Here is a 19,315-nt window from a genome sequence, read left to right as displayed (position 1 = left end):
CCATGTTCTTGGTAACAGAGTGTCATCTCAATTTTCATTAACACGTTCCATTACCAGTGTACTGAAATTTTTTCATCAGTTAGATACCAACAAATTTTTCTTTTCAACAGTCAGAACATAACTTACCGATATATACATTACAGTTGATCAAGTGTTACATGCACAACATCTGATACACCTTAACCACCTCTAACTTTGGTATGGTTAATTCATATATACTTCACTGATAAAATTGCATGACAGGTTGAACCTTGCATGTCCTAGTTAAGTAGAAATGCACTGTATAGATCAAATGGTTATGGCCATTGTGCAAAAACTGGAAAACAACACAATCAAAGATTTTAAAAGAAACCACTCACTGTATTAACCCCACTTGAAGATAATGTAGAAAAGAGAGAGAAAAAAAAAACGCTTAAATAATTTTAATCATGTATGAAGAACAAAAGGTAACTGCATGTGATCCCAAATGAATATAATCTTATTTTGCATGACAAAAAAAAAGAGACAAGGGATTGATGAATGGAGAAAAACATATATATAATGAATTTGAACCCATTCACTCCCAATCTTCGTCACTCAATTGATCATCATCCTCTTCTTTAGGAGGTCTAACAACCAACAACACAGTTCCTAAACTCTGAGTGAAACCCTTCTCCTTCAATGTAGAACCCCTCTCCACCTTCAGACCCTTAGCATCACCATAACCATTCACAAGATAAAACCCACCATCAGCAGCCACTTCTCTGTTACTCCTGTCGGCCACCACCAATATGGCCTCTTCCTTGTACCACCTATTAGCCTTCCACGGCAAAGCCCTCGCATCCGCAAACGACACAACAACACCCCCTTTTCCCAAACCCACCAATGGCTCCCACCCAGGCAACACCACCCACCTCCTCCACCCCTTCTCCGCCACCACCACGCCAAACTCCCCTTTACTCCTACACTCAAACGGCGCCTCCAACACCTCCCTCTCATCTTCTGCGCAAACCGGCAACACTATCACTGAACTAGCCTCCGCCACCTCCCCAATCCTCAACCTCACCACCGGAACACGCGTCGCTCCCTCCCCATCCTCTGCCTCATCCTTCTCCTCACCACTCCCTTGCAACTCCTCCAACACTACGTTCTTCGCCCTCTCCGTCTCCGCCACGCGCAGCGCCTGCTCCAGCGCCAAACTCCTCTGCTCCGACGGGTTCCTATGCTCCCTACCCTGCCGGTAGTACATAAAAGAGAGACAATCTCCTGGGAGAGTGTAATCAAACCTCTCCCACCCCTTATCCCCGCGCCTGCTCGGGAAATCCTTCATTGCGCGCGCCAGCTCCTGCGCCGCCTTCCCGTCACAGCGATTCTCGACGAGGAAATGCGCGGCGGCGACCCGCTGCGAAGCGCTGAGAAGGCGGATCTCGTAGAGGAGCTCGGCGCCGCCGGTCTCGAAGGCGGCGAGGATGTCGGGGTCGGCGTTGGACTGGACGAGGGAGTCGCGCACCTGCGCGGCGACTATGAGGCGGTTCTGCTCTACGCCGGAGATGCCGGTGGTTTCCTCGATGGTTGGAGGGGAGAAGCCTTGGCGGATGAGGGAGCTTATGAGGGGCGCGTACTGGTACCAGGCGCCGAGGCGGTTGGAGAGGATTTCGATTTGGGCGGCGAGGTCGAGGTTGCCGTATTCCGACGGGAGGGGTTCCGGCGGAGGGCGGAAGGGTTGGTAGACTTGCTGCTGCGGCGGCGGCGGCGGCTGCTGCCTCTTGAAGGAATAAGGGTTGATTATGGCGGATATGGGTTTGACGGAATGGCGACGGTTGGTGAATGATGGAGAGGTTATGAGAAAGAGATCATTGGGATTATTGGGTTTGAGGCTGAGAGTGTTTGCAGTGACAGAAGGCGAGAGGGAGAGCATGTTGCTGAGACTGTCTGCAAAGTGTTTGAAGATTGTTCGCACAGTGCTGAACGAACAATTTCCTTCGCCTTACCTTATCTCATTCATGCCACTCTCCTAAGATCTTTTTTCTGCTCATTCACTCATCTCTTTCTTAACTATCTTTTTCACCAGAAATAACTGTAGTATCATCAAAATATCTTATCTCCTCCTTCTTTCTAACCTTTTATTATGATATTAACAATTTAATTACAACAATAACTAACTATAATTTTATATTATAACAAATTCTTTATTTTAGTCCAACCTAGAGACCCATAACCGCAAAAACCGGAATTTCTTCTGCATCTCCCTTTTTATTCTTCTTGCACCCCCATAAAACCTTATAATCCAATTTTACCCCTCACTAAAATTACATGCATAAAATTACATGCATAGTAGACCCTTCCGTTCTTCTTCCTCATCAAACGTTTGGATGACAAAAAACTTATAAGATCAAAATCTTTTAAATTGAAGGCCATCTGTTTGGTGCTTCTCGTTGGTGTGATATGAAAGCTGTGGTTGATGTAATACGGTTGCGTCAAACTTCTGGATTTACTGTACCAAATTCATTTTTTTAATACATTTTGGAACAAACATTCTGGAACATATATTTATTCCAAAATGTATCAATCGATATAAAATTGAATCTCAATGTTTTGGAATATATTTTTGTATACTGAGATAAGTATTCTGAAAAGCATTTTTTAATTTGAAAATATCTTTTAAAATGTTTATTTTGAATATATTTTTTTTATATATTTTGAACCGAGTATTTTGAAAAAATATTTTTAGATGTCGAAATAAGAGGGGTAATTTAGAGATTACAAATTATATAAGAGTGTTATGAATAAAATCTTTCAGACACGTCTTATAAATGATAATGATGTGTTCCATCTTCAACACATATCGAATATTGATAAATTATGTTTAATTTAAAAAATATTTTTTTTCTTTAACATAATTTTGATATGACTCTAACACATTATTAATAACCACAAATCTAATAATTTTCTAAAAAATTCATAAACTTATAAATTTATTATAAAAATTTCTATTATGATGATTAAAACAAAAAACAAATCTTGTACCATCATTGTTTTTTCACTTTTTGAATATTGAATAAATAGATTAAATTCAATTTTATCTTAATTGATATTTTCAAACTAATATAAATATACACGTTGTCTCTCATATCCTGCATTTATATATATTTTTTAATTTAATCATATTCGTATCCGAACAACATAAATTATACGGGACAGCCCATTTAGACTCGTACATCGCGGGTTGGCCTGTCCCGTATAATTTATGCGAACTACAATCATTAGCCTGTCCTGACCCGCACTTGGTCCGTAGTCCTGCGGGCTGACCCGCTTTTTCTTTTATGATAAAACTTGTAATGTTTAAAAAGTGAGAAACTTTAAGAAGTTCACAAAATCAAGTAAAGATATTGGGGAGTTGGATGATAAATTGATAATTCAACATTTTCATCATATTCATATTCATTTTATGGCATACACAATGTATTCTTTAAGTTTTAACACATTAAAAATACATAATACTTGTCTTTTTCAGTTATACAAGAATTTGAAACGTTAATGCAAGAATCCATAAAAAAAATAATTAATATACACAAATACAATTTTTTTTACAGGTTACTGTGGACCTGCGAACTCACTACCCTACGTAGTTTTTTTCGTGTTTTTTTTTTCGTGAGTCTGCAAGCCAGACCCTAATTGCCACCCTTATATCCGCAGCAGTGATATAGATATTTAATTAATCAGTGATAAAGTGAATATAAGTATCATGGTTATGGTTTTCGACTTATAGGTGTATGTTATCAGGTTATCTGTTAGTATTATTAGTGAAAAATGTTAATAATTGAATAATCCTGTAAATTTTGACTTTATATATTTCAATTTTTTTTAGTTACATATATAAAATTAAATTAATAAAACAATATTTTGTTTTTAAATTTATATTTGATATAACTCTTTTAAATTTAATTTTTAAAAATACTAAATTATTTATATTAATATTTTAGTGAGTATTTTTATTTAAATTGTACTTTAAAATTAACTTTTTATTTAAAATTATATATGAGAACGAAACAATTTTTTTTAAACAAGACTAGCAGTGGATGGACACTATATATAGTCGATCCAAGTCATTTACATCTCTAAAAATATATGAGAAGGAAGAAAAGATCTTTGAAAGTCCTTTAACAATAAAAGCGGTCTACGTTCAGAACGTATTTCCAAGATGCTTTTATGATTGCTTATCCGGAACGTCACTAAAGTTTAACCATAACCAATTTTTTTGCTTCTAATTTTACTATAAAAGTTAATTAAATTACTTTAAATAAACAACTAATTTAATTACAAAAGGTAATAACAACAATCTTGATCAACTTCTAATTTTGTTGCTGTAAAAATACTTAAAAATAAATATATTACAGTCTCTAACTAACTAAAAAAAATTCACGAAAACAAACTATGAAACTGTACTTTTCCATTGCACTTGAAGAAAAAAAAACATGACATCACTTTTCTCAAGCTATGATTATATTCTTTTTTACCACACTTTTTTTATTAGTATTTGATATTATTCTTATTATTATTATTTTAAATTCAAAAGTTAACTTTTTTTTCTTTATATTATTTTAAACTTTATGAGTGTGATCTATATAAGCGCGCACGCACACACCATGGTATTGCAGATCCCTCCCACAATTCTATAACAAAAGAAGATCAACCATTAACAAATATTAAGCAAATGGAAAAGCTTTTCTTCACTCCATTCCCCCACTTGGAATACCCTTTGGATCAGTGTTCTATATTCCCATCACATCATTACCAGTCTCTTCTTCCCTCTTACGAAAATGGGTCCCTGGAAATGCTTCATGAAACACCATCCCAACACAAGGTTTCCTACAGAGGGGTTCGAAAGCGGGGACCTGGCAACTACGCGGCGGAGATAAGAGACTCTACGAGGAACGGGGCGAGGGTTTGGTTGGGAACCTTCGACACTGCCGAGGATGCTGCTTTGGCCTACGACCAAGCTGCAATAACAACACGTGGCGACAAAGCTGTTCTCAATTTCCCTCCTCATGTCGTTCTGCAATCGCTGCACAACATGGAGTTCAGGTTCCCCAGAGGCCTCTCTCCTGTTCTCGAACTCAAGAGGAGGAACTTGATGAAGAGGAGGGTGGGGCGCAGGAAGATGAGGAGACAAAAGCACATTGGAATGGAAAATATCGTGGTTTTGGAAGATCTTGGAGCAGATTATTTGGAAGAACTTCTCGCACTGTCTGAACATAAATTCTAGCTTTTTCAGTTTTTGAGAAAACCCTAGTAAGCAAGACGAATGTTTCCGGTGCCACATAACCTAGAGATAAGTGCCATCTCATGTAACATATATAAGACCAGAAATATGACGAATATATAATATATAAATAATCGCAAATTTTATCTTATAAGTTTATTTTATACGGTTGAAATAGGTTTAAAGAACATTTTTTAAAATAATATCAGAACTATAAGTTAGAGTCTATCTCAATAAGATGTGTTGTTTGTTAGATATATTGTGTCACTCACCATCTGTTTGAACCATCTTTAATATTTAGTTCTCTTGATAGAAAAAATGCATTATCAATCATCAATTAAGTACATTATCGTCTTTACTTTCAAAAATTATCATATTAACATAAAAATAAAATTAATACAATGAACACAAGAATATAATGTGAAAATTTCAAATATGAAGAAAAATCATCCGAGACACCTCAAAATACTTTACTACAGAATTATAAGAAAAATCAAACACTAATTCAAAATGTCTTTCTCTCAGGATAAACAACATCATAAACTTAGAGTTCATTATATAACAGTCACCCCTAAGTGATCCAAGACGCGTAATTTTCATCATCCTAACAAGTTCCACACTCAATATATATATATATATATATATATATATATATATATATATATATATATATATATATATATATATATATATATATATAACTCAATGTGAGTAATGTAAAACTCACAGGAGAAAAGAAAAATAAAAGAACTATCGGAGATGATTATAGTTGGTTACTTTCTTCGTCTTTTGTTGAAAAGGTGCTTTCTAAAATGCATATTGTTTCTTAACCGCTATATCTTTGAAAAATGACATGAAATGTTTTGGTGCAATTCGTGTAAGAGAGCTTTTATTACAGTGCTGTGTTCTTTCTAGTCATCTTTGTTTAGTTCTTCATAATTTCTGCTATTGCTTTTGTTATTTTGAATAAAAAAAATTAACTTTATTAATTTCATTCTTTAAACCTGCATAGTTTATCATTAGTTACATACTTTAAATATATAAAACAATGCTGATAAAATAATATATTATCACCTAAAAATAAATGTATATTGAAAACAATATTAAATACCGCACACTTAGAATTAAAAGTATTGGTGATCTGGTTGATTTGGTCTTGATATTTTTTATGGATCCAAATTATAACAAGGCTTCCATTTCAATCTAGTTTTTGTAGTTTGAATTGAAACATAATGTTTACATCTTTGATTTATTTTTAATTAGTATGTTTAGCCTGTGATGAGTTGTTTTTTAAATAATTTTATATAGTATTATATACAACAAAGTTATATTTTAAATTTTATATTAAAAATATATCTAGCTTTAGAAAATTAATTTGCAAGTAATTGTAATTTGTTTATTATGAGTAACGAATAAAAAAATAAAAAATAAAAACTAATATTTTTACTTTTAAATAATATCAGCAATTATGATTAGTTTTTGTTAGAAGAAAAATAATAATCAAGAAGTTAAAAAGTGGTTAGTATTTAAATATGAAAATTGTATATATAGTAATTTTGTTTTTTTACTATTTTTATAATGCATAGTTACCGTATATCAATCATAATTTTGTTTTGTATCACTATAAATAATATTGTTTCCTCCCATTAGTATATAAGTGTGGATATTTATATATATATATATATATATATATATATATATATATATATATAATTGTTGAATAAAATATCTATATGTTTTAATAAATTATAATATTATTCTTCTATCATTAAAATTTATGTAATAAAAAACTATATAAAAAGGAAGGCCGCGCCAATTAGTATTTAATTGAGACTCTTAAATATTAATATTTTTGAAATTAAAAGTACAGTCAATTTGTTAAAAACTAATTGAGAATACTCCAACATATTACTTGCTACTTTATTAAGTGAGATCACAATATTATCATAATAAACTACTTTTTCAAACACCTATACATAACTATATATATATATATATATATAAGATATTTTTAGATTTTTATTCCTGAAAAAACTAAATAGAAGTTTTAAAGTTCGAAATATTCGAAGTATATTTATAGAATTAGAAATAATTATTTTTTATCATGATATTTAGAAATTGTGAATTTTCTGAAGCAAGATAGAATAAAATTAAGAAATTTTATCTTAAGTAGGTCTTTAACTCAATTTTCAAGATCCAAATACTTATTGTATTAGTCCTAAGATCGAAATTTGATATCGCTAACAAATCTTAACTTTCAGGATTGAAACCTTCAAAAAGTGAAAAGTCTAATAATAATAATACCCACATTATGAATGAGTTAAATTCTTGTCCTAAAGATCCACTGTTTCATACCAATTTTTGATTAAGAAACAAAAATTTTATGCAGAAGTGTGATGAAGAAACATTTGAAACCCCAGAATCAAAATTTGTGGTTAACATAATTTATAAAACAGTATAAAATCATTTACCTTTCATAATTTTATGCATTGGTTGATTTCTAATTTATTTTTAAAATATATTTTTAGTCGATCTTAACACGAATGAAGACATAATGAATGTAGATCGTAGAGCGTGGGTCGGCGAGAGGTTGCTTTCATACCCTTTTGTCAAACCATAATCATCTTTTTACATCATACTTTGTCGATCATATTTTTTCATCCAATTATTGATCTCTTACGTTATACCTTATTATGTAACAATCATTCAATATTCTATTATCCTATTTTCTTTTCACTGAAACTACATCTCACACATTATTCAACTTATTACTTTTTCAGTCAATTATAACTACTACTTTATCATATCTGTTCACGATTTTTAACCACTTATATATATTTAAATTTTAAAATACAATTATATCTTAATTTAAACTATTTATTATAAATTTAAGATATCATTATATTATTAGAATTACTTATTATTATTTTTTAATTATAACATGATTTATAAATCTATAAATATTTATTTTATATAATTATGTTCAAATAAAATTTATTTCCGCAAATTACAAATTCTTTTGTTCACATTTTTAATTGATTTGCGTGAATTCGGTTAAAAACTATCCTAACTAAGACGAGAAAAATTTGAAAGAATGAAAACTAAAATTATGGAAAGGTCCTTGCAATCATTAATCATTGGTATTCTGTTATGATGAAGAATGAAGAAATTGGCCGATGGGGAGGTGGAAAAAGTTGAAGGTAATAAAAAAATAACAAAATTTTATTTTATGTTTATTATAATCATAAGGATAAAATTATAATTTTGTATTTTAATCTATTAAAATATTTTTTATTTATCTGATTTATCGAATTCTCCATAAATCTTATTTCCTAATTGATTTTTACTTTCGAGTCCTTCAAAACAAACGATTCAAACTTTACTTTAAATTATTTCAAATTCATCCACCGATTCTTTTTAAAAAGTAAACATAAAATACAAAATATGTGGATGTATAGTATTTTTAAATAAGAAAAAAAGAGCTCGATACATATATTAATCAGTATTTGAGTTTTAGTATAAAGCAAATATAATTTAAAATAAAAAATTCTTAATGTTTAAAAATTGGATTCTTGGTAGAGATTATACTTTGATTGGTGGTATAAAAGTGGCTTAGTATTGGTTATGGAAAAATAATGAAAAATATTTTTTAAATATATCACTTTTACCCAAGTATATATATTTTATTTTGGATAACTTTTTAATCTTACAAATATATTTTAAATTCATCAAACACTCCTAAACTCATGCACACATTATACTTAAGCATATCAACATGCACGAATGGGAAGAAATAATATAAAAGTTAAGATCAACGGTACGTCGTGCCTAACATAATCACTCCACTTGTTTAATAAAACTTATTTTAAAAATGTTTAAATAGTATGCCAATTTTATATATGATAACCTAATCCTTGCAGCTTAGGTAATCCCTTTCATTAATCTTAAAATATCAAATTCAAAGCCGGTAAAGTATGGAAATGAAAAAGCCGAAAAAAAATAACAGTTGGTCCCGTTCACATATATACTTTTAGGGAAATTACTTTTGACAAAAGAAATATTTTGACAAACTTAACAAACTTTCTAAAAATTGAATTAAAATAGATTAAATTTTTATTTTTTAATTAAAATAAAGTAATAAAATAATATTTTTTTACCTAAATAGGAAACTTTTTAACCATAATTAACAAAAAGTATGATCGCAAAGAGGACCAACCCCAATTACAAACTATACACAAAAGCGCCGCAACAAAGTGGAAAAATCAGAACATAAATCAACTTTTTTTACTGTTATGTTATAAATCGCATGTCCAAAGCACGTTCCTTGGGTTCTCAAGTGAGAGACTCAATCTACTCAACTAGTGAAAAGACTTTTCGTGCTTTGAACCGAAGTACTTGATGCTTAACTACTGCTACAATAGTCAACAAATACCTTTTATTCGAGAATCACAATATTTCAACATTAACTGCAAGAAGCCTTTTTGTTTTGATACGACCGGAAAAAGAATTTCTGTCCACATAATAAAATTAATAGAATATGCAGAAACCAAGATAGGGAATTGATTCAGAAACAAACTACGTCCATGCCTTAGCAATCAAGTTTTTCATCAAACACATTGTGCGCAGATGCATGCAGGGAGTGTCAAACATGCCACATTCTCTGTGTCACGCCACTTCCATTCCCACCGGAAGGGTACCCTATTTTCAGTCTTAATATCAAAGAATGAACATAATATCAAAGAAGAGAATAACAAAAAGAATTTACCAACAAATTCTCATTACAGTGTGAAGCTATGATGAGTTTAAGATTGGAAATGAAATTCAAAACTAAAGTAAATCATTTGGCATGACGTTAAACTTATCTCATAGAGTAGGTTATCTCAAACAGATCAGGATTCATCAAAAAGGGAATTGTGAGTGTTCAAGGAGATCCAATTTTAGATTAGTGATTAGGGCTTGCGTAGTACAGTTCCACCGCACACATGGGGATTAGGAGATTCAAGGAGAGAACACAGTGGATTCAATTGGGTTTTTGTAAAAAAAACAGAAACAAAAATAATCTGGTTCAAAAACATTGGACACTGTCTGATTTTATCTCTCATCTGATTTATTATAATATGGATTGAGTTAATATATGGTTTGAGCATATACTACTGGCTTTTTTTAACACCCTTGCACTGTTGTGTAAGTAAATGAATATCTGAGATGCCAATATGTTATAGATGGATGTAAAACAAAGATTCATTTCTAACATCATGCAGCACAAGTTTCTGGCCTTGGATCCGATCCAATCCATCATCCCATTACCTACAGACTACAATTTTGTACTACAAATTGTACATGAACCTAAATTAATTTAGAGACTCTACATCGAAACTCTTGCATGAGCGCTACCACTTTCAAGCTTTACGACAGCTTCAGAAGTTACACTTCACTATGATACAAATTCACATCCAGACTCCAGTTGGTCAGAATACTTCCCTAGTTATTGCTTCAGGCTTTTCAAAGCGGCAGCAAAAATCTAACAATGAAGAGAACAAGCATAAGTTAGCAGTATATTATAAAAAACTAGTATTATATTTCTAATGTGAGCAGAGAACGTGACTCGTATTCAGATTTGTGTTCTGACAGTCTAATGCATTCTTTATTGTCAATGCATAACTTGAATTAAAACAGGAAACATGAATAATGTTGTCATGCAAAATAAAGCCTCACTCAAGCAAAACATGTCTTACAACCTATGAATGATAAAAGATTCATCATTTGAGAATGTCCCAAATTCCTTGAATTGCTAGCACAACTTTGCATTCAGACACAAAACAAGGTAATAAATGCATGAATGCACACATGAGCAGCTTCAGTTTGACTACTCCATAACATGAATCAAGATTAGATACACAATGATGCAACAAACAAATGGAAGGTGCTAAAAAATAAAATATGAATGATGGCTCTAATGGGGTAGATGACAAAGCCACGTAAGGACTCAGTGCACTTCGTGGGTAGACATGACCCAGCGTCCCAAACTTGCCCAGCCTTATGATTTAATTATTACGTATTGGATAATCTATTCTAGATAATAAGCAAGTCAGCCACCCCTCCCTCAATGTTGAACGATTCCCAGGTTCAATTGACTGTTCAAAACAAATACCTTAATATGAATTGGAGCAATATACCACTGACATATTCCATAAACCAGTCATACCAGCATCAGGCATAATTTATGTGTCATCACTTCGGAGAAAAATATTCTCCATAAACCTTAACATGTACTGGAGCAATATAATACTGACATAGTCCATAAACCAGTCATATCAGCATCAGGCATAATTTATGTATCGTTCCTTCGGGGAAAAGGGAAGTGATACAATTGATGTAAAGTGAGTTTTACACCAAATGAAAAATTCCCTCTTCTCTCTTTTTCTTGCGCATTCATGTCCACTGTGTTTGCTTTAGTTATTACTTTACATAATAATAAGAAGAAGAATAATAATCGGGCTGCATTTTCCACAAGTCATAGTACATATATAATGACACCATTTCCAGAAAGAGATACCTTAGACGGTGCTTGAGGATACTGTCTCAAATCTGCTTCTGCACCGGTAGAACGAGTCTGCCCACTGCTCCCCTCACTATAATTACCACTTCTTTTCTTTTCACGATATGATGGCAAGGTCGAATCGTCAAAATTCATATCTAACTCGGTGGATGATATATTGTCATTTTCAATAGACCTGCCTCCTGATCGTAGATTATAAGATCTTGCAGTATGTGTGTCCTCATTATCAGCATTCATTGTATCAGGTGCATTGTTCCGAGCACTGGTACTAAGGGAACTCTGATCCTTCTTTGAGAACTGAGTGGCTGCCGCCTGTGCCCCAGCTATGGCCAGACTTATACTGGATGATTTGTCCACTTCAGTAGCTTTTGAATTAGGAGTAAGCGCAGAGATGGAACCTGGCTTCAAGCAAAATGGATCTCGTGGGTCTGGAAGTGGAAATTTCACTGGCAGTGGGCTATTAACTGGGGACAACCCTCTAACTGCAGCGTCATAAATCTTCAAACAAGTAGAAAAATCAGCCTTCATTCCAAGAAGAAACAGAAAGCAAAACGCAAATTTAGAATAACAATACCTTCCTTTCCAAGTTATAAACACCTTGGTAACCCCGCATCTCAAATGGAATCAACAATTTCTGGATTAGGCACAAACACTTAATAATTGCTCAGCATACACACAAACAGTACCTAATTTTATAATCATAAGAATAGCACAGCATTAGAAAGATACACAAACCTGTGGCCGTTCACACAGCCAGCAATAATCAGTCTGAGCTTCCAACCTCACCTAACGAAAAACAAAAAAAATGGGTTTTAAGGGAAGAGAATGAGCAACACTAGGAAACAAAAGTTAAAGAAAAAAAAAAACAGTAATCAGTATGTTACCCCTTCAGGAACCATCTCCCAGGATGCTAGCTCATCACTAGTTAAGCAGCCAACGACTTCAACACAGCCTGCGTATGAATCATTCAGATGAAGTGAATTGACAGAGGAGGAAGTTGTGAATTGAGATATTACGCTGTAATTTATACCCAAAAGCCTAGAAACGGGGTAGTGTTGAGGAAATTGGATATCAGTGACGCCATTGAGCGCATAAATCTCCCTGTAGAAATATTCCATTGCTTTGATTGTAGACTCGTCCGGTACTTTACTGGCGGCATGAATCCAAAGACGACCTTAACAAACACAAGAAATAAAGAACATCAAACATGGGACATAGGTCACAGGTAGGTTAACGTGATTCTTTGAAAGATACAGAGTGAAACCAAAGAGAAAGAGAAACCTGTGATTGGAGCGGGCCATGACCTGCCCTCGACGCGCTTGATCCCGTAAACGAGGAGAGAAGCCCAAGGCTGGTGCATCGTTAAACATGGATTCCGGTAATTGCCGGAGTTAGAATGGTTCCGTCGCATCCTACGGCGGCTTCACCTCGATCTTACTTCGCTCTACCCCGCCAACAAAGATTCTGTGCCTGCCTACGCGCAAATACCTCACTAGAACGAGATTTGTGTCTTCGTTTACTCACGCTTTTTAATTTTTTAATTTATCTTGTGAAGTAATATTCTCTAATGATACGATTTAAAAATTTGGAAACTGCGTTTAATCGCTGCATGAAAACTTGAAATCTAATAAGTTAGAGTAGAAGATTTTCTTAAAAATATTTGATAGACTATTGAATAACATTATTATTTAATTTTTTTTTATTTTTAGAAAATAATAGCGGAAACACAGGCATAATATTTTTAGAAAATAACGCGTACACATTTTATATATATATATATATATATATATATATATATATATATATATATATATATATATATATATATAATATTATATTATATTAGTATGTGATGATATTATAAAGTTATTAAGTTAATATATAAAATAAAATTATATTTATTAAAAATAAAATAAAATATATAATGAAAAAATAACGGTTGATAAATAAAAAAAGAAGAAGAAGAAGAAATAGACGATTTTATAAAAATCTTGTAAAAATAACGATCAATTTTAAAAATTTAATAAATAATTATATTTTAAAAGATAAAATTAAAATTTTAAAATGTAGATAAAAAAAGAAGATCCTTTTCGTATATTGTTATAGATATTGTAACATCCCATTCAATTATTAAGCGAAATCAAAGGAAACGTCACACAATAGTAGTACTGTAGCGTAGTCTTGGGGTCCTTAACACAACCCCTACAGTCTGGGCACACCACGATGCTGACGGAAACCATATACAAGTCTAACAGAAGAGAATATAGTAGAATTGCATAAAGCGATACATGGGCCATAGCCTTAAAGAAATCATGAAGAAAAACTCCAGCCCAGATGGCTAAGCAGCGGAATCATCATTCCCTTGTTGATCACGAGAACTTCGCCCATCTGCTCCCATCAATCAAATTGATGATCATCGCAAGAAAGAACAGCCACATACAATACAACCATGCAACAAAACGGGTAAGCTAGAGCCAACAACATATTCATCATACAGTCAAATATATTTTCATCACCCCATATCCATATAACAACCAAGCATGTTATGACTCTTCATTCAATACACTACGACTTGACTCGACTCATCCGGATACGTATAACTTAGTCGGATTCAGCGGATGCTTGCACTTGTGGTGGATACCTCTGCTCACCCCTGAGCTATGTATTACAAGTGTTACGATGGATCAATTTTCTCTCACCACAAGGTTAGCCCTTAATGAGGTTAGCCCTTAATGAATTTCAGGCCTCCTGCTACTCTCACCACAGGAGTCAGTCCGCTCTAAGTGAGACTAACTGACTCCTTAGAGTGTCAGGATGCAACCTTAACTTGAATCCTTACCTGGTTATACAGATGGGGCACCACCATGGACACCCACTAACAGGGGCCATGGAATTACGTCCCGACCACTGAAGCGCGACCCTGAAAGCCTCACCTAGAGACCCCCGAGGAATTATGCACTGATACATACAAAACATAATCACGCAGCCAAAACAATATTCACCATGCACGTGTACGTTAATTGTACCAACCTTTAAAGCCAACGCCTTTCATGTTCCAGGCCCAACCCATTTCAATTCATCATAACCATTCATGCTCATAGGATCTCAACTCATCTCATTTTCATGCCCTTTTAACAATAACCAACTCACTTAGTTCACATGCCAACTTTCATACTAGACCCGTCATCCACAATTCGTGATTCATGCCAAGCATGCATAATACTCCATTATATACATGTTTCTCATCATACAATTCACACCCAAACCAATATCAATCATCCAAGAATAAACAAGCACCCAAACAACGTACTGCCTCGCCCAACCCCTCGCTCAGGCTGAAGGATCTCGCTCAGGCGAGCCCCCTTCGCCTAGGCGAGGGCTCAAAAAGGGAAGCAGGAGCACATGCGGGATCTCGCTTAGGCGAGACCCCTCTCGCCTGGGCGAGATGCTCGCTCACTCAAAAGGTTAAGTTGGTCGCCTGGGCGACCTTTCGTGCAAAAGTCCTGGGCGAGCTCCCTGTTCGTCTCGCCTAGGCGAGACTGGCTCGCTTGGGCGAGATTAACAGGTCTCGCCACTGTTCTCCTGTAACAGTCACCTGTTCGCATCCAAAAATACAGTACATGGCAGTTCACGCATTCAACACAAACATACAGTGTATACCACGGCTAACAAACTGTAATCCAGCCATAAAACAATTAGGACCCAGACTCTAACTTCCCGTACCTGGAAAAAGCTTAGCGAAGACCCCGACTGCGTGACCACTAGTACGACAACTCTAAGGATGAACTACAGGGCCATGGTGAGAGTGGAACAGAACCTGACAAGTGGGGTTAACCAAGACTCTTACAACAGATCACAAAAAGGTTACAAAAAGGGAACTAGCATGAACTCGAAGGTCACTTACATGGAGTAACGGAACTTCCTGGCTCACGTAACAGCAGAGGCAGAACCTTAGCAGAGGGGTTGACGGCTGCGACTCAAGGTTTTGTGAAAGAGTGGAAAGTGAAACTTAGGGCAACGTAGTAAGATTTTATATGCTGGGCCAACCCTTAGGCCCACTTACAAGGGCAACCCCTTTAACTTAGGACAGACAAAAAAAAATTAAACTTAGTGGGCCTTACAGATATCATGATACTTTATATCATTAATTAAAGATATAGTAATCTCAATATTAACCAATTTTTTTACTAAATTCAAATACAATTAGTTCATGATATTCCTCCATAATATCTGTTTTCATTGAGTTGAGATATTTTAGTGATAGTAATTCTAAATTAGTTGTCAATATCTTTCAGAAGACTTTTGGAGAAGAGAAAAATCATGGTAAAAAGCATCAAAGTCGGTAATGATGGATAATTACTGGTCATCTTTTAAATTTTTAAACAAATTCATTTATGTAAAATAACTAAAATATTACTCGTTATGTATCATGAGTTAACAAATAAAAACACTTTAATAAACTTAAAGAAAAATCATCGTGGGAGTTAACAAATAAAATCATTTTAATAAACTTCAAATAAACCATGTCATTCATGGAACTAAAAACAACACTAAACAATATCAAACGACTAAAAAATGTAAAATTTTGTTTGAATCACCAAAATAACTAAAAGTATATTTAAACCTTTAACAATATTTCAAAATATTATGTAACTTAGTTAAATGTAACATCTTATTTAATAATTTAAAAATTATTAAACAAAATATTTCATATCCGATAATCACCAAACATAAAAAAAAGATACTAACATGTAAAACTCATATTATAGTCATCACAAAATAAGAGAAGCTAAAATAAAAATTTATATGTATTCGTCTAAAAGTTTGAAGTTTTCAAAAAGATATATATACATAAGAACTCTATATACTAACTAGACAGTTGCATCTTGCATCGGTCCAACTTCAAGATCCACATCTACTCACATTAATCAGGTGATCATTTAAAAAAAAACAAGACAAAAAAAACAAGACACATAGAAAAGGGTAAGCTAATGTTATAAAAATATTTTATCCTTCAAGAATTTAAATACTTAAATCATACAAATTCACTCATTTTATTTCACACAGAGACCTAAAGTTATGTTTCAATTATCTGGATACATGCATTGATATTGGACCATGGTAAGTTGTGCACTTGTGGTGGCATTCAATGCTCTGCAGAGCGGTAATCATTACCATACATAAGGGTTAACACGTATTTTGGCCAAGGTATACCATATCTTTCTCTACTTAAGAATTGGATAGTTATTAGAGCGTCAAGATAACTTCCAACTGAATCTCTATATCAATGCATGCACTACAACAATTTACCATTGATTCTCCTTGAATTAGCATAAACAAATCTCAATTACATCCCATAGATCAATCATTTATTAAGCAAAACACTCATATAAATTACACATCCTCTACAATTGATCATCTAACATCTACTCGGGTTTTGATCCACTGGCTCAACAAAACTACCTCCTCGCTAGGCGAATGCACTCATCCAACGACCAAATGGCTCACCTAGTGAGTGTATCACTAGGAGTCCATGAGAAAATTCTTTTAAAATTCACTTTGCGAGGGTGTTATCAACTGGCAACTATACAATCAATAACTCTCAACTTTGGATTCGTTGAGTGAGATGGTACTTGACCAACAACTTCTAAGTCACTAAGTTCTAAATTTAGTTTTGCTCAACGAGTAAATTCTCACTCAACAACTTCTAAGTCATTGAGCCTCTGACTTTAGATTCGTTGAGTGAGCTATCCCTTGACCAACAAGTTTGCATCATTATGCAGAACAGAACATGGTTCTGCATAATTATGCATTCTCAGTCAATTCTAAACAACTCAATAACCTTCAAATATGCCAAACTCATAACAAAAATGAATCAACCACAAACAATATTGTCAATAACTATCAAATACAAAACCAATTCAAATGCTTCTCACATCTAACAATCTCAGGTTTAACACCTCAATTTCACACAATCATGTATCAATCCTCATATCAAACACACCTACCATTCACATGACCATCATACAATTTATCAATTCAATATTTCTACAATTTAACAACACTTAAATTAGCTTCCCTTAACTATAAGATTGCTTAAAACACTTAAGGAGTATAAAATATCCCTTCCAAAGCTGTGAGGACACACTACTCAACCTGGGAACATCACAAACACGATCATGGAAATCATTAGAGCCACTAATCAACAAAAACTCACGAGTAAAACATAGAAGTCACATGTGAGCCTAGATTACTCACATGCACAGGGATTACCATCAGATGAAAGAAAAAGACAAAAAATCAACTTACTCAATTTGAAAGATTGATCGGACATGAGTGGAGAACCGCTACAGGGATCACCTTAGCCGTCTCTGATCTTCAAAAAGATGAACTTAAGAATGAAAATCAAGAGAGAAGGGAGATGGTTAAGAGAAAAATGTTTACACAATAATGATGTATTTATAAATAATAAAACTCATTTATAAAATTTATATTTATATTTATCTTTTTAATATCAAAATTATTGAGTGTTCATCTACCAATCCTAAAGTACCATCTTCTAGATTTTCACGATCAACATAACAAAAGGCTTAATTGATTAAGCTTGCATAATCTAACTTCAGGGTTTAAAAGTAACATTTTATAAAATTGAAGAATTAATCGATGGAACTTTTAAATTAAATGATAAAAAAAATAGGTTAAATTACTCTTCTGGTCACTCTATTTGTCATGAAATTTCAGTTTGATCCTCAAGTTTTTTGTTGTCTCAATTTGGTCTTCATTTTCTTAAAAATGACTCAATTTGGTCCTCACCGTTAGTTTGACCAGACAGTGTTAAAGTCAGCGCCACGTGTCAATTTCTGTTTTTTTATTTTATTTTTTTAATCTTTTACACGTGTCACTTCATAGTTGTGCCACATGCCAAAATTGTTAATTTTTGACATGTGACATAATTGTGAAGTGACACGTGTAAAAAATAAAATAAAAATTTAAAAAAAATAAAAATTTTTATTTTTTATTTTTTTTTTAAATATATTAAAAATATTAAAAAAATTCAAAAAAACCAGAAATTGACAGGTGACGTTGAATTTAACATCGTCTAATCAAAGTTAACATGATGACCAAATTGAGTCATTTTTAAGGAAATGAGGATCAAATTGAGACAACGAAAAACCAGAGAATCAAATTGAAATTTCATGACAAATAGAGTGACCAAAAGAGCAATTTAACCAAAAAAATAATACTCCAATTTGAAAAGTAATAAAACTTTATTTTTACATATTTAAAAATATCAATTTTAATGCATACAATTTAAATGTTAAATATATTAGTTGTATAATATAAATTTTCAAAAGTATTACATATATATATATATATAATAAATTAATTGAATAATATGATTTGCGTGTGAGCTTTATACAAAATTAACTATTACAAGAATTGTTAGTGTAATCTTGTTTATACTTGTAATTTTTTAAAAAAAATTTATAAGCTAATAAAACTATGAAATATAT

The 19,315-nt window shown here is 33.0% G+C and overlaps 2 protein-coding genes and 1 pseudogene across 2 annotated transcripts; 1 reads left to right on the top strand and 2 right to left on the bottom strand.

The window, feature by feature from the left end:
• Positions 1-457: 457 nt before the first annotated feature.
• On the bottom strand, positions 458-2,043 carry LOC114192391 (rubisco accumulation factor 1.1, chloroplastic-like). The gene has a single exon (XM_028082098.2). It carries the CDS (start codon positions 1,895-1,897, stop codon positions 557-559), a length of 1,341 nt encoding a protein of 446 aa, XP_027937899.2. The 5' UTR covers positions 1,898-2,043; the 3' UTR covers positions 458-556.
• Positions 2,044-4,650: 2,607 nt separating this feature from the next.
• LOC114191348 (ethylene-response factor C3 pseudogene) lies at positions 4,651-5,349 on the top strand (annotated as a pseudogene).
• Positions 5,350-10,458: 5,109 nt separating this feature from the next.
• LOC114192776 (RNA-binding ASCH domain protein) lies at positions 10,459-13,328 on the bottom strand. The gene is made up of 7 exons (XM_028082592.2): positions 13,083-13,328; positions 12,832-12,975; positions 12,686-12,753; positions 12,537-12,587; positions 12,376-12,435; positions 11,799-12,299; positions 10,459-10,763 (listed from the first exon to the last, which is right to left on the bottom strand). Exons 1-7 carry the CDS (start codon positions 13,210-13,212, stop codon positions 10,728-10,730), a joined length of 990 nt encoding a protein of 329 aa, XP_027938393.2. The 5' UTR covers positions 13,213-13,328; the 3' UTR covers positions 10,459-10,727.
• Positions 13,329-19,315: the final 5,987 nt, after the last annotated feature.

This window comes from Vigna unguiculata, chromosome 7, assembly GCF_037176805.1.
Source record: "Vigna unguiculata cultivar grain cowpea cultivar isolate G323 ecotype 2 chromosome 7, ASM3717680v1, whole genome shotgun sequence".
Taxonomy (NCBI): Eukaryota; Viridiplantae; Streptophyta; class Magnoliopsida; order Fabales; family Fabaceae; genus Vigna; species Vigna unguiculata.
This window is presented reverse-complemented; position numbering and strand designations above follow the sequence as displayed.